The sequence below is a fragment of the Anarrhichthys ocellatus genome, unplaced genomic scaffold, assembly GCF_004355925.1.
Source record: "Anarrhichthys ocellatus isolate YVR2014 unplaced genomic scaffold, GSC_Weel_1.0 scaffold89, whole genome shotgun sequence".
Classification (NCBI taxonomy): domain Eukaryota; kingdom Metazoa; phylum Chordata; class Actinopteri; order Perciformes; family Anarhichadidae; genus Anarrhichthys; species Anarrhichthys ocellatus.
The window spans coordinates 45,937-61,286 of record NW_022280119.1 but is presented as its reverse complement, the minus strand read 5'-3'; the positions used below and the strand labels follow the sequence as shown (position 1 = coordinate 61,286).

Sequence of the window (15,350 nt, the reverse complement as noted above, 5' to 3'; positions counted from 1 at the left end):
TCCTCCTTGGATCATCAACATTGTCTTCTGGCTCTGAAACATCTTCTTGCACAGCACATATTGTCAGCCGGGAGTGTTTCGATGGGAATTTGACCTGAGTTTGACTTACCACACATGCTACACTCATCAGTAACATCTTTACTTCTAACTACCAACCAAACAGTGATGAAGTCGAAGAGTTGGGCTCTTTGTTCCAGATAGGAAAAGCAGTTTTGTAAAACCTTAATGTGAGGTATTGTTTAGGCACCAGTATTGAAATATTTCAAACAATTCTCTACCCATTATAGTGTTGTTTCCAAGGCATTGTTGAGCATTGAAGTTCCTTATTGACCTTTGGGAGCAGATAGAACATAATCATCGAAGATCAAAGGTCCACTTACTACCTTTTCCGAGCATAACACACGTCTTGATCTGAAGGCTAGGAAGTAGATCATTGTATCCCAGTTTGACATACAAAATCTCTTGCATCATAACGGGTGCCAGGACCTTCTCCTGTGCTGCACCTGATTTTAAAACTAATTTCCCCCTCACGTCTGCATCCTGGACTCCATCACAGAATTCAGAACTGCTCTTAAAGGTGCAAAATACGAGTTTTTGATTACGTCCCGTCAGATCTCATCATGGCGACGCCTGAGCAGGTGGCTCACTGCTAACAGCCCTAACAATGCAAACTACAACAAATGTGCTAACAGTGTTCACCTGAGGGGCAACCAGAGGGTTGGTCGGGGCACCGCTGTGAGCTGTGAGCAAGCTGTGAGCTATAGCCAGTGGGGAACACTCACATGCACTACTAAGCACTAAAGCACACACAGGCAGCCGTGTCAACAAAGCAAAGAGAAGCTCTGATTACAACACACGACTTCATTCTCTGCTCAGATCGACATTATCTTTACATGGATAATAGTTGTTTGCTCCAAAATGAATGCCCTGAATGCCGCATATTGCTCCATTTAAACTGAACTTTCATCATTTTCACATCATGGTTGCGTTATATTCTCATATTCTGTGGAAACAGGAGGTGAGAGATAGATACTTGTTTGACTCATCACAGTATTTTGAAATGAATCTCCATTTGCTTGATCTGCACATTGTCATACTGTACTCGTATTTAGTGACTCATTGATTTACCGACTCTAAATCACTGGAGGTGTGAACATGAGTGTGAATGGTTGTCTGTCTCTATTAGTCAGCGTTGCAATAATCTGGCAAGCTGTCCAGGGTGTACCCTGCCTTCGCCCAATGTCAGCTGGGATCGGCTCCAGTCCCCCTGCGACCCTTGTCCTGATCTTTGTTCTGCTCCCTCCACAGTCATGAGGAGTCATGAGCTCTAACATACACTTTTTTTTTTAATATAAATCATTACCTCAAATCATACCAAGATCATGACGCAGTATTTGTGGAAAAATCTTTTCTCACCTAATAGCCTATAGTTCAACCATATATTATAAATTGTGTGAGATTTCACTGAGATGGACCTTAAAATAAAACACATGAAGGGAAATGTGAACAAAATGATCACAGACCTTATACCATGGTGATTATTTCAGGTCTCATATTTATTTTACAAATCTTTTTGGAGGCATTTTCCCTTCACTGGACAGCACTCGGTCGAGCAAGAGAGTAAATATCAGGAGAGAGAGAGCAAGGGGAAGATGTGTGTTGTAATCAGACAGACATTTGGGTGTTAAATTTGATGACCTTTGAATAAATTCCAGCATATGAGAAGTTGGTCATGAAGAACATAGATAACAGTTTCTTCTCACAGACAAGAGAAAACCAGAAACACCTGCATTGGATCTAAGGTCAATCACGAACTGAAAAGCTTTTGTTTAATACTTCCTCAAGCTTTTTAATCACCTCTGTTTAGCTGTCATGTCCAAAATTCAACTTAACTGCACGTGGAAGTAATCCGACCTTTCGAAATTACGACACATTATCCCTACCTCAAACGCCCACACATGGTTCCGTATAGGAACACTATATAAATGGCACTTATTCTTCTGTCAAACCCTCTTCAACAGAAGTGGTGACATGCACATCATCAGCATGGTGAGTATTCTGCGTAACGCAACAAGTTTAAGATGATAAAACCTACAAAGACAGAGACATACATGGTGATTAGTGATGCTTTAGATTATGTTTGATGAAAATAACTATTTTTTTTACAGTTTTATGTAAATTCTCAAACTGTAAATTCACATAGGATAAATACCTTTCTATCTTTCCTAATTGAAATGAGTGACTCGACAAATGTTTGTGGCTTTTTTTATCTTGCTTAAATTGCTTTCTTGATGTAATGTTATCACTCTAATCAGGGACTTGTAGTTGTCATAGTGTATATTTTTCTTACTACTGATGCCAGCACTCTTTATGTCTTTTGACATATAGAGACATAACAGGTCTGAGGAAATACAGGTTGTCGCCACAGAGAAACAAGACATTTCAATCTAATTGTATCTCTGGCAGTTACACTGATTGAAAACAATCCGGCAGACTTATTGCATGTTATAAAGAGTTGTATGGCAAATGCTGCTGCTGTCAACTGTTGTCTTTTAATCTAGGCAGTATAAAATAACAGACATTTTTCCAATTTGCTTTTTTCTTATTCACCTTACATTGTTGCACAGAAAAAGGTGGAAAAAACGAATTGAAATGTAGTTACAGTAACAATGGACAATCCATTCAGTCATAAAGTATGACCCAGATATGTATCAGATTACAACTGATGATGAGGCAATAAGAAACTCATCTGATGTGATCTAATGTGTAATACTATAACCTCATTCTTTGTCTCCAGTATCATTCTAATATCACTGTGATAATCCTGTTTTTTATCATTGTGTTTTGTGTCCTTCACGGAAAAAGGAATAGCGGTAGTTGTAAAGTTATTGCTTGCCAATAAGATGTATAGTAAATGCACTCGTAGTAGTGATAGGCCCGATAAAAGGCAGTATAGTTGTATTCAAACACAGAGGCTGCAGTCGCAGTAGGCTGACTAATCATGTGCCTCTCCTCAGCTTCTCTTGCCCGTGCTGCTCCTGCTCTCTGGTGTGGAATCCATTCCCACCTTTGCGCACCGAGACTCTTTCACCGGGGAAGCCCTCGTCTGTGACAAGTGTTCACCCGGCATGCACATGACCAAGTACTGCACCGCCACCACGCCCACTGTGTGCGCGCCGTGCAGAAGCAACCAATTCACGGAGTTTTGGAACTACCTGCCCAAGTGTCTCTACTGCAGCAACTTATGCACAGAGAACCAGGAGGTGGAGACAGAGTGCACGGCGACCAGCAACCGGGTATGTCGGTGCAAAGACGGCTTCTTTGGCTTCTTTGACTCCTGCATGAGACACAAAGAGTGCGGACCCGGACACGGTGTTCAAACAAAAGGTATGTAACAGAGAAAAGATAGTTTCTTGTTTAACTTTGTCATCGATTTGCTCTATCTGAGAGATATATTAAAATATACCTGCGGGGCATTTTTGCAGTGCATGTGCATCGTGAGGCTGCATCAATGAAAACACTGTCCTTGTGTACATTTCTGAATGTTTAGAAATAACGAAAAAAACGATCCATTAATCAATCAATGTTGTACAGGAGTAGCAGCCCCGAGACAAATTTAAGGTTAAAGTAAAAACTCTGCTGAAACACGCGCGATCTCGTGGGCTCTCCGGAGCCGCAACGGTATATTGTAAAACATTGTAATGACCCCAAATGCATTGTTGTTTTCTTTAGGTACTTCACAAACGAACACTGTTTGTGAAAGGTGTTCCGATGGCTACTTCTCATCGTCTGCGCTGGAATCGTGCGTAAAACACCAGAAATGCGCAAGCGGACAGATTGCCCTTCTCCCCGGCTCAATCAACCAGGATAAAATGTGTGGCTCCTGCGAGGATCTTACAAATAGTAGTGCGTACTTGTACTCTGTACAGTTTATTTTAATCGTCCAGCACTCCGTTATGATAACGTATATGACAGAATTCTTTGGTAGGGCAAATTAAAAAGTTTGCATTTAAAACTCATGCGCTATAACTTTCTTTTTCAGGTGAGACGCTAGGAACATTCTTCTCAGGATTCTTCAGTATGCACAAGATACGTGTTATAAAAATGAAGAGATTTATTGCCAGGTGAGTCTATAGCCGTATAAACCGTCGTTTTACCTCTGTACAACGAATCCCTTCACTTGTAAATTCACTTCATACATAGACGCTGATAAGCCATCATCTCCCTCCAACAGGTACATTCATAAGTCAGAGGAGGGGACTCTCCCCAAACAGAGGGGTCCTCTCATGGATCAGATCAAAGCGTGGCTGGCTCAGGCTCCGGAGGAGGAGCTGAAAGCACTGCCAAAGATGCTGAAGGCTTCACAGCTCTGCTCCTTGGCAGAAAAACTTGAGACAATATTCAAAGAGATTAAGCAGCAGAGTCCAAACTGTACCTTAACACTCTTAGATGTTTAGATAACAGAGTCCATGGTACACACAGCATGGCATTACCAATATACCTCTGTCTCTTATATGCCATTTGTGTCCATTTGATAACAGGTATTTCAACATATTTTTTAAATTGCATGTTAATTAGGAGTGCATGCATTGCCTGAGCCTCCATATACTGTTTATGGTTGCCTCAAAGGTTGACCTATCCCTCATACCGTACCGATGTCATTGTTGCTACTCCTAGCAGCAGTGACATGCAACTAGCAACATTGGGCACCTTTACAGACAATGATGATGGCCAATTTCCCCTGAGCTGTGTTACTTAAATTACCAAAATGTTGGCTACAGTAGAATGTGGATACTTAGTCTTGCTTTAAAAACTTAGGTCAAACTATTTACTTCAGGGTTATAAGGAGTAAGACATTATTAACTGTCGAGTGTAAACTTGAGAGAAACTCCACAAGTAAAATATGCAAATACTGTACTGAACATCACATTGTTGCATTACTCAAATGCTACATTAGCACATCATAGAAACTTGTATTGATATGAAAGTAAGCTATAACTGAACATTTGTTTAATGAAAATGTTGTGAAAATGTATGAAGTTCTGTTAAATTGTGCGATATCAAACTGTAAACGTTTATATGTCACTTGCAGCAGCTAAATAAAGTATACCGTTATGTTGAACTCTGACCTTGACTGTAATTTAACCAAATCACCACAAGGTGTCGCCATCTTCCATCTCTACCTCTTTGTATCATAAATACTAAATAATACATTTTTACAAACCGTATAAGATACAGTGAAGTTAGTTATTGAACTATTGTTCATACATTTATATACCTGTCTACTTTTACATAATTCACAGTCAAAAACGTTTTGTCTTTCTTCAAAACAGACTATTGCACTGTCCCACCCAGTAGACGCACACAGTCTCATCGGTTTGTATGGACCATTGGGCTGTTTTCTCATTAAGAGCATTTTGAAATAGTGGACAAGATATAAAAATGTCCTAAAATATGTGTTTATTTTGAATGTCGAGACATTTCGTTTCATTATTTATTGTGGTTAGTTATGGTATGGCTGTATAGGCTACATACTGTCATATTTATAAAGTTAAAGTGATAACACTAAACTGCGTTGACAAAAGACCATTCTTGAAATATTATTTCAAAGACGGATCATGCCTTTTGTGATACTCAGCGGAAGTGGGCAATTAAAACCAAACTACATTCACAGCTGAACAGTTTATGTAATTTTTAGTTAGCATCATTTGTATTATTATTATTATTAGTAGTAGTATTTTAATAATACAAGACAGGGACAATTCTATAGGCCAACATTCCCAAAATATTCCCACGGGTTTAGAGTGTATTTAAACTCGTAGTCGTGATGTCATCGTGACGTTATTATAGGCTAGTTATAGGAGGGCTGTATTTACCTCCAATCATATGTCTATATTAAGATGTATCCATTGGGAGTGGCCTTGTGTTTGTAATATAGCCTATTTATGAACAGCGTCATCCTCTTCTGCAACACAGGCATGGGACCAGGTTAGGGACCGCTAGAGGTCCCTGGTTCCCAGCTTTGGAACCACTACCTATTGTAGCCTGCTCAATGATATCGGGCTGACACCACCACCACCGCCCCCCCCCCCCCGTGCCACGCCACGCCGCTCCGGCATCGCATCGGTTCCCTGACTGTCGCATCACCGAACGGGGAGGGGCCCCGGTTTCCACTATTGGCTGATGGGCTACTGTATCACCGACAGCTTTACGGTAGGGCCACGGCACGGAGGATGTGTGTGAGCGGTGGTCTTTTCATCTCCCCGAGGCGCAGAATCGGCTGCTTTTCAACAATGATTTTGAGAGGACTTTAGCGGGTGCTTTTTCCTGACTCTTTCTTCGGCATACAACCTGCACACAGATTCACGCAGACACATTGTCCAGACACCGCGAGAGGAGGAGAGGAGCATGTAACCGGCAAAAAAAACACCGGCGGCGGCGGCGGCAGCACCACCTGACACTTCTGTCTGTGTCTGTCTCTCTGTCTCTCTCGCTCCCTGTTTCCTCGTAATCTGAGGCTTCCCGCTGTGTTGACTGAACTCGTTTCGTCGTTTTTGGATATTATCTTCAGCAAAATGAGCGAGGAAGTGTCAGAGGTCCCCAAAGAGCTTCTGGGTAAGCGCAGATCATTTGTAGCCATGTGTCCAGACTGGAACAATTGCTGATACTGCCTCTGTCATATCCCTGACTCACCGTGTGCATGTGCTCCTCAGTGTCTTAGTGTCTTCCATACTTACGCTGGCTGAGACACAATAGTAATGCTATTATCTCCCACAGTGTTGATACTATTCCCCCCCCCCCACACACACACACTGGGCCAGTTTAATTGTAAAATTCTTATTGTGATGATTAGTATATCTCTTTTCAAAATATACAGTGGGATTACTAAAACGCACTTCCAAAGGCTGAACCAGCCCCATCCAGACATTACTTTGTACAGTATATTCCTAACAGCACAACCCTAGCCTGTAAATGCTTCAGCTGCAGTAAAGCTTGAAGCTGTGTATACATGGAGCAGTGCTGTTGTTGAGCAAGGAGCTTGTACTGTTGATGTAAAGTGGACTACAGCCTATATTTGGAAGAAAAGCTAGATAGTTTAGATGTCACCTCACATAACTCATATCTCGGTCCGCTCTCACATATCTAACCTGGAGGTCTGTCCCCTTGGCTTAAGCCTGCCATGTTTCTTTTGCTTTATTTGTACTGAGTGTGGACGTACCTAAGAGTCCTGCAGCCTGTTTGGCTCAAGCTCTGACTTTTCTTTGTTTTTGCAAAGTAGCTCAGTTTTTAACAGAACAGTGCAATGTTGAACAAGCACAAGCTCTCTCCCACTCACACACACACACTAGCCCACAATGCTCTTTTGGCTGCATTTATTTCGGAAGGAGACAAAAATAGCAGAATGTAGATGAGGCTTAAAGGAAAATGCTTGGTCATGTAGTCACTTGGTCAGGCATGCGTTCATTCACAGAACGTTTCAGCCAGTCAGTCAGTTATTCTACTCAGTCATCCGGATCCTCACACAACTATCACACATTTGTTTCTGTGTTATCGGGCCTGTTGTTTGAGCTCTTGCAATATAAGAAGGAGCAGACACTAGAAGACAACGGTGTGTTCCTTTTTCAATTAAAAAATCTGTGTAACACATTTCTTATCATTGGACACTTTGGGATCCAAGCTAGAATTTAAAATGACCAGGCAGTGGGTCAATGCGGTTAATCTGAGTCATCTGATCTCTGTAAAGTATTTTGGATGTGCACATTTTGTCTTTTTTCTAGCTGTGCAGACACCATCCAGGTAATCACGAGGTCCACCTCATTAACAATGCCTCCAGAGTCTTTCATTTACAGTCTGCAGGTTCTCTATCTTCACCCCCTCTCTCAAAGAATTGTCCTGATTCTGTGCTGACTACTTTTCCCAACACGGCACACTTAACGGCAGGAATGTGGTTTGTCATGATGCTACTGCCATGGGGTGTTGACTGGAGGAGTATATAACCAGTCATTGTTTGCTGGTGATTCAGCGTCATACATCTTCACTCTTGGCATTCGGCACGTACGAGGAATCTCAGCATGATGCTGCAGATGGAAACACCACAAACTGAGTTAAAAGAACCAACACGGAGCAGTGAGGTGTTTGTGTGCCAACTAAGAAGACATTTTACTGACATGCACTCAAACACTTCATGGCAGGAGAAACCGACTCACACAAGCAAAGAAATGACTCGTGTTACCAATCAGAGCTCAACAGGCAGCTGAAGCTGTTATCTCAGAGCAGCTAGTGGCGGCATGCTGCGTCAAAACAGAGACTGTGTGTTGGACTGTCAGAACACTGGAGAGTTCTCGGTATGCTAAGGATGCTTGCATGCCGTTCACCTGAGGCGCTGTATGCGTTTGCTACTGCTCGTAAACTGGTTTCTGTGTGTTCAGAGCAAAGCTCAGCTGATACTAGTGAACAGTTTGGTCTTCCTCTCTGGGGTCCAAATTAATTCTTTGGGTTTATAGTCACCTCTATTTGTTAGTTTGACTCATTAAGTCTACGTAAAACCACTCGTGCTTTACATGTTGTTTCTATGATCTTCCAGTAAACACCTCCAAAGTGTTTGCCATGAGCCACTCTCTGGAGTCAAAGATACAAACCACAGATCTCATCTGTGACACAATCAACACACAAGTCTGGATTGTCCGAGGATCAATAAATGGGCGACCGACTTAATGGGCTTGTGGATTGTTTGTTGGAGCCCTTTTTACGAGGCCATAGGTCCCCCGTTTCGCCACCTTCCACACGAGTCCCTCTTGAAATTCATTCAAGCGTGACCAAGTGCACATGCCTTAACTGACAAATTTGAACCACGGGGCAGCTGGCTAGTAAAATATCCACTCCTGTCACAGTTTTAATACATGAGCAGAACAATTGAATTAGTAGCAAAATGATCTACGAGAGTCTGTCGGGGGCTTTTCTTTCTTTTTTTGTCTGGGACCAAACACTGCCCAGTCTCATTAAAACATTCTAGATTTCATTTTCTGTAGAAGAATCTCTGTGGATACTGGTTATAGTTTTGCAGAAATGCTGCAGTAGGAAATGGTGCACATTTTCCATAGCGTCTATTGAGAAAAGGCTGGCAGATGAACCTAATTATTAGTTTCACTTTGATCTGATGATGGTTTGTGGAAGCCTGTAGGCAAAGAGGATGCCAGCCCAGATGTACACACACAGACACACACACACACACACACACAAAACCCATCTCTGTCTCAGACACGTGTGCACAGACTATACCAGCCGCTGTGTGGTGGGTGAGTGACCCAGATCTGCTCTCTAAACCAGTTCCCTGACAGTGGAGGCTTCCACTGGGTGTGAACAATCAAACCAAGCAGCACAACACACACTCGGCATATTTCGCTGTGTGTCGGTATTGATATGTTCATAGATGGTCCAAATATTATTTTGGTCCAATTACTAAGTTTGTTAGGAAATACCTGCAAAAAGACTGACCTCAGCCTCAGTTGCACTTTGTGTTTTGAGCTAATTGGCACATTTGAGTATGCTAAGCTACACACTAAACGCAGATGCAAAACATCATCATGTTAGCATTGTTGTTTTGAACATGTTAGCATGCTAGCATTTAGCTCAAAGCACTCTGTAGAGACTTTTAAATGCTGTCAGATTTCACCAGGTGAAATTGACTTCTTGTAGTGTGGCTCCAGCCATACTTTGTTATATTTGTATTATTTTGCTGTGCTATTCTGTAAACAAAGATAATAAATAAATCTACTACGTGATTGAGAGATCCGTCTGACCCCGTCTCTCAAACTTGCTGGACATCGGAGAGCCCTAATATTTTGAAACCATTGTTCAATCTGATCAAATCGAAGACGGCGGGTCAATTTGAAGATAAAGTATGTATGTGAGGAGATGCACACAGTTTGTTCAGTTCACTAGATTGTGTGCGTGTGTATTTGATGTCAGAATTACTGGTGGCTGTTTCACGTCTCACCACAGATGTGATGACATCTGACACAAAGGAATCGGTCTTCAGAAGAGGGATTCATGATGCGCAAATTAAATGAAAACTATAAGAAAGATCATTCCTCTGGTGGTGTGTCAAAATTGGACTCGATACATTTTTCATGGATGTACTTTTCTAATCAGTGGATATAGAGAATTATCCCCTGTGGCAGCAATACACGGATCTGTGCTCTGCCGTAGACGTCAAAATGTTGAAATTCGGACTCAACTCGAGTTCATCATTCAGATTGGGTCTGTGTTCAGACTTCGTGGAAAGAGCCTACAAAGTAACGAGATTGCAATGCATGATTAACCACTTGGCAGCGATTCTCTTCTTCCAATTCAAAGCACACCAGTGCAAAACTTTCCAAGTGTCGAGACTGAATCTCACCTTATTTGTATCTCCTCTCTCATTTCCTCTGTGTAGAGAGTGTGAGGGATGCAGTGGGGAGGAAGGTGAAGCTGTCACTGAGGAGGAGAGTCAAACTGGAGATCAAAGGAGACAAGACGGAGAACAGAGTCTTGGTGAGTCAACTCCTTCTGCTTTCATGCTACTTCTTCATTAAGGGGAGTTAAATCTGTGCCTGTCTTCTTCTTCTCCCACGTATGTCTGCTCTTAAAATGTACAGATTTCATCTCAGAACATCAAAAGCTCTCCGTTTTCATCTCTCTCTCTCTTCAGCACTTGAAAGACATTTGTCTTTTCAACCACTTAATCACTTCACTGCATCGTCACTTATTTTCAAGTTCAGTTTCACTTCGATTTTGGGGTAATTTTGTGCATATCAAAGTTGGAGAGATTGTGGGGAAACAATGCTGACATCACCCTGAAGGTCCTGTTTGGTTTGAGGACTGGTCATCGTGCTGTAATGGGAGAATTCAAAAACAGTTCGCCAAAAAGCAGTAATATCTTTCAAGCCCGCTGGTCACATTCACTTCAAGTGGAACCAGCGTCATTAGATGCAGAGAGGTTTCTTCCAACACAGAAGGGTTTGTAACTGATTGCCAGTATGCTTCCCAGTATCTGGGTTGTGGGATTTTTCTCTGTGGGCTTTATGTGTGCCAAAGTTTAAGAGTCCTTTGCAAATTGAACAAGAAAGTGTTGCACGAGATCTGAATAACTAATGATCTATCGCAGTTTGATGAATCACACTCAAATGTGGAAAAGATTCATGGATTCAGTAAGTTAAACAAGGCAACACCTTTAGCCACACATTTCTTTTCACTATATTGTTTTACATTCTGCAAATTAGCAACATTAGAAGTGTGGCCAATAAGCAAGCTGTTCTTGTTTGCAGTGTACGCATTGGTGTGCAGACAACTGTGACTGGATTAGATTGATACTCAAGAAAACTTGAAAATGTGGTGTGTCCCAGGCAAGTCCTGGAGTCATAAAGTGCGTCTTTTTTCTGTTATGTCTTTATGGATTATATTGTTTTTTTTCCAACCGACATCAGAGGTAATGATATCCTTGGAAAGTGTTAGCCACTGCTGCTGCTACGGCTGATTGTGTTCAACAGTGGGCCAAACTACAATAACTAACTTCCTGTTTTCTTTCAGAACTGTTTCTTTTACTTCACACTGTATCCGTCTGAAGTCTCTCCCTGCACGCCTCCCCTTAAAGACTCTCTTTATCCTTCATGAAAAGTCATGCTAAAACAATAAAAGCAGCAGCTAAAGTTAAACACACTGGCCCAACACTGAGGTAACTCATTCATCCAGTCCCACCTCTGATTATGTGTCCATATTGGCCCGGACTATGTGTCTACTGGGCAGATGGAAATAGCAGCTCGGGCCATTAACTGCTCGCTACGGACCAGTTCATACACTGAATGCTAAATAATTAATACCTGGTAGATGATTAAAAATCCATATTGGCTCTTTCTGGGCTTGAAGCGGATTAAAAGCGGAAGACGGTTCAGACGGAAAAGTTCCCTCAGCGAATCAGTATCCGACCAGGGTCCATAAAGTTTGATGGTTCAATCAGAAAGCTTTCCTTTGCTGTGAATGAACCCGCACAACGTTTAATATGTGCGGCTCTGGGTGGAAACGGCAGGAGCCTTTTAGCTACACAACTCTCAGTGGAATGAGAAGCTTCTACTCATACAGCTCTGTGTGGAAAAGACAAAGAAACGAGGTTGAAGAGAAACTTTTTAAAGCGCTGTGAACAGGCCTGCACAGCCAGGTTGTCTGCTTTAGGAATTAAATGTGTCATCAAGGGACATTAGCAGCGAGAGAGAGAGAGGTGAGAGACAGAAATGATGAACTTCACGTTCACATCTCTTGTACTCACTAAATGATCTGGGAGCACGCTGAGGTGGGAAGCAGCAGGCGAGAGCGAGTTCCTATGCAAGAACATTGTCAGTTCATGTAAGTTAATCATTAACTGGAGACACATCATTAATGCTGGAATCTGGAGCCATCAGAGTGATAGCAGCACATGAGAGATTCATGTAAAGCTCTGTGTGAGGATTATTTCATCATGAAATATCAACTTCACCATGTTCTAATTTACATTCTAGTATATAGGACTGTGACAAAATTCCACTATTTTTCATGACTTATTCTTAATGTCACCTCTGTTTAAGACATCGGGGAAAACGCGGCAAAACAACCTATATCAGTGGAAGCAGCATGAGCCTCCTAAAGCTTTCTGAATAAACTTGAGTTTTACACAAATCTTTTCAAACGTTTGTTTCAAAATCTAATCTAAAGTCAACAGAAAGTAGCCCCCAGGATTAGCTATTGTAGCGAACTGCATCGGGATGCACCTCTAGGCAACTTGTCGGTATGTATGCCTTGTCTGTATACCTATCACGAGAACGACCACAGTTACGCAAATAAGTTAAGCTTCCCTTTAAATAAGGACTCTGAGAGTTGCTCATACTGATTTGTGGTGTTCTTGATCATACACTAATGCTTAAGAAATGCACAAGAATTTATGCCGTTTGTTGAAGAATGTTTTTTGTAACTTTTCAGCTTGTGTTTCTGGCCATCTGCTAACACGAGACAACACAACAAAACTGCATATTCTTTATAATCTAGTCCAGTCAAGTGCTTGGTTTGGGGCTAACTCTCTTGACGTGGTTATGACTACAATGTCATCATGTGGGAGTTGGAAACAGAGGCTATAGTGGTACACACACACACACACACACACACTCACACAGACACAAAACAATGCAAAGGAGTGGGAGTCAGTACTGAGAAGTGAGGAATTCCAGTGGAGTGGTTCTGGTATTTCATCCAGACGCAGAGCATGAGAATGACTCGGAGAGTTTGTATCAACGCACTGCTTGACCGGACTGAACAAATAAGCCAGTGTTTGTTGGTCTGCATAAAAACACAGTTTGAGAGGCCAATTATACAGGAAGTGGCTCCGAGTGAAAACAAACATGTGATCGACTTTTAGCCTGTGAGTGTTATCGTATCTAATGTTAGACATGATCATGAAAGAACAATATATTTACAGATTCATTTGGGATCAGATGTTGTAATGTTGGCTGTTAAAGTGAAACACAGTCTCAAGTGTTTATAAGAAGTGTACAAGCATGACGCAGCAGAATTTGGCGTTTCTTAAGACCACTTTACTCGTCACATGGGTCACTCCTCAGCCTGTGAAAACCGTATAATCGTGTCTCTCACCATTCCATCAACTTCATGGAAGTGCATTTCTAAAGCACAGGAGTACTCCTTTAAGACTTTAGATTTATTTTCTAACTCGATAACTTCAGAAATGCAGTTTCAGCTTTATTTTATCTTACTCTATTTTCTATTGTGATCACAGATGTAATACAATCAGAGAAATAATAATTAAGTAACACTACCGCAAAAACCTATTTAGTTGTTTTTTTGGATTATTTAGTAGTGACAGTGCTCATTAATTAACACAAATGTAAATGTGCACAAATGTAAAAGTTTTTGTTAATCCGTAGTCACTGAACGGATCATACTGATAGCACCGCTGTCTATTGGAGAGTAATCATGTAATCTGTGTGACTAATAGAGAAAAAAAAGTGACTAATTTCATTGACTAATTCTGCTACTGCCTGCTTCCTGTGGCTGAGAGTGGAACACACTATCGTTGTGACATTTAATCTGTTAACCTCAGACAATATTACTGTATTAACACGACAGAGTTGTCTGTTTAAACCACTTTGACATGATGTTAAACTCCATGTAATGCATTTTAGAGATTTTAAATCTAGCTGCCTGATACATAAATTGTACCCATTGTGATTTACAGCCTGGATTTGATGTTTTTAATTGACGTTTATTGAACTTCCTTTGTCAGTTTACTGCAGCCGCATACAGTAGAGAGTTTGATTTGCTTCAGACAATGCAGGGCATCTATTTACAGTATACACTACACCCATAATGAAGGGAGGAATATGGTTATTTTCTCTTTCAATTTGTCAAGTACACACAAGGCTCTCCCCCTTTTCCCGCGGAGCTTTGCTCAGACTGGGAGTGGAGCACTACAGTGCCCAAGGCGTCTCTTAAGCACACTAAAGCTTGATAGATACAGTCATCTCCCTCCTTTGAAGACGGAGGGATGAAGGAGGTACAGATAATAACATCAGTCCATCAAACACACCCCGGGGAAGTGACGAGGGGAGAGGAGGGAGGATGGGAGACGGAGGGAGAGGAAAATGGGCAATGAGACGTACTGCAAAGGGCAGAGGGGATGCAGGGAGAACGAACAGAATCGTAAAGCTGTGTACTGTAAAACTCTTTGCAGTGTGACAGACAGAAATCATCAGTGACAGAGTGTAAAGCCGGAAGAAATAGAGACAACTCAGCAGAAATCATGTCATTTAAAAGATTTGAACACAACGTAGTTAATTAGAGTTCATACAGAGGTATAGGATTTCTAATGGCGTTGCTATATAAAAAATCATTCAGTATAAACAAATATTCTGAAATGAGAACAGCTTGACTCCAAACATTTGGTCAGACCTAGAGATCATAATGCTTTGTGTTGTCCTGCTATCACTCACGTAGCAGTGTTACTCATTCACAGATCCCTGGCTCCCATTTAAAACTACAACACTGGAGGGTTGGTGTGGTGTCAAAACCTCCTCTTGATCTCCTGCTGTGAATAAAGGAAAGTGTGTGTGTGTGTGTGTGTGTGCGCGTGTGCGCCCTAGCCAGAGACTGTCACCAATAGTTAACTGCTTTATTGCATCTCATTGTTTGCTTTGTATGTGGGAGTGGCACTAACACAGCACAAACCTGCTACGCATCAGCACAATTAGATCTGGAGTAGCTCTGATTTTAATCGTATTTTTACTTTACTTCGGAGACGATGGAGAGCGGGTAGAGCCGATGTTGGAAACCAG

The 15,350-nt window shown here is 41.7% G+C and overlaps 2 protein-coding genes across 3 annotated transcripts in view; both read left to right on the top strand.

Annotated features, from left to right (window-relative positions):
- Positions 1–2,024: 2,024 nt before the first annotated feature.
- On the top strand, positions 2,025–5,106 carry LOC116398757 (tumor necrosis factor receptor superfamily member 6B-like). Its single transcript, XM_031875338.1, has 5 exons — positions 2,025–2,049; positions 3,018–3,387; positions 3,733–3,906; positions 4,043–4,124; positions 4,235–5,106. The coding sequence occupies exons 1-5, from the start codon at positions 2,032–2,034 to the stop codon at positions 4,455–4,457; spliced, it is 867 nt and encodes a 288-aa protein (XP_031731198.1). The 5' UTR covers positions 2,025–2,031; the 3' UTR covers positions 4,458–5,106.
- Positions 5,107–6,454: 1,348 nt separating this feature from the next.
- LOC116398748 (F-actin-uncapping protein LRRC16A-like) overlaps positions 6,455–15,350 on the top strand; it is a 54,819-nt gene continuing 45,923 nt past the window's right edge. For both annotated transcript variants that reach the window (XM_031875329.1, XM_031875328.1), the window contains exons 1-2: positions 6,455–6,615; positions 10,436–10,533. In XM_031875329.1, the coding sequence (XP_031731189.1) occupies positions 6,576–6,615; positions 10,436–10,533 (138 nt within the window). In that variant the 5' untranslated portion in view covers positions 6,455–6,575. The remainder of the gene's footprint in view (positions 6,616–10,435; positions 10,534–15,350) is intronic.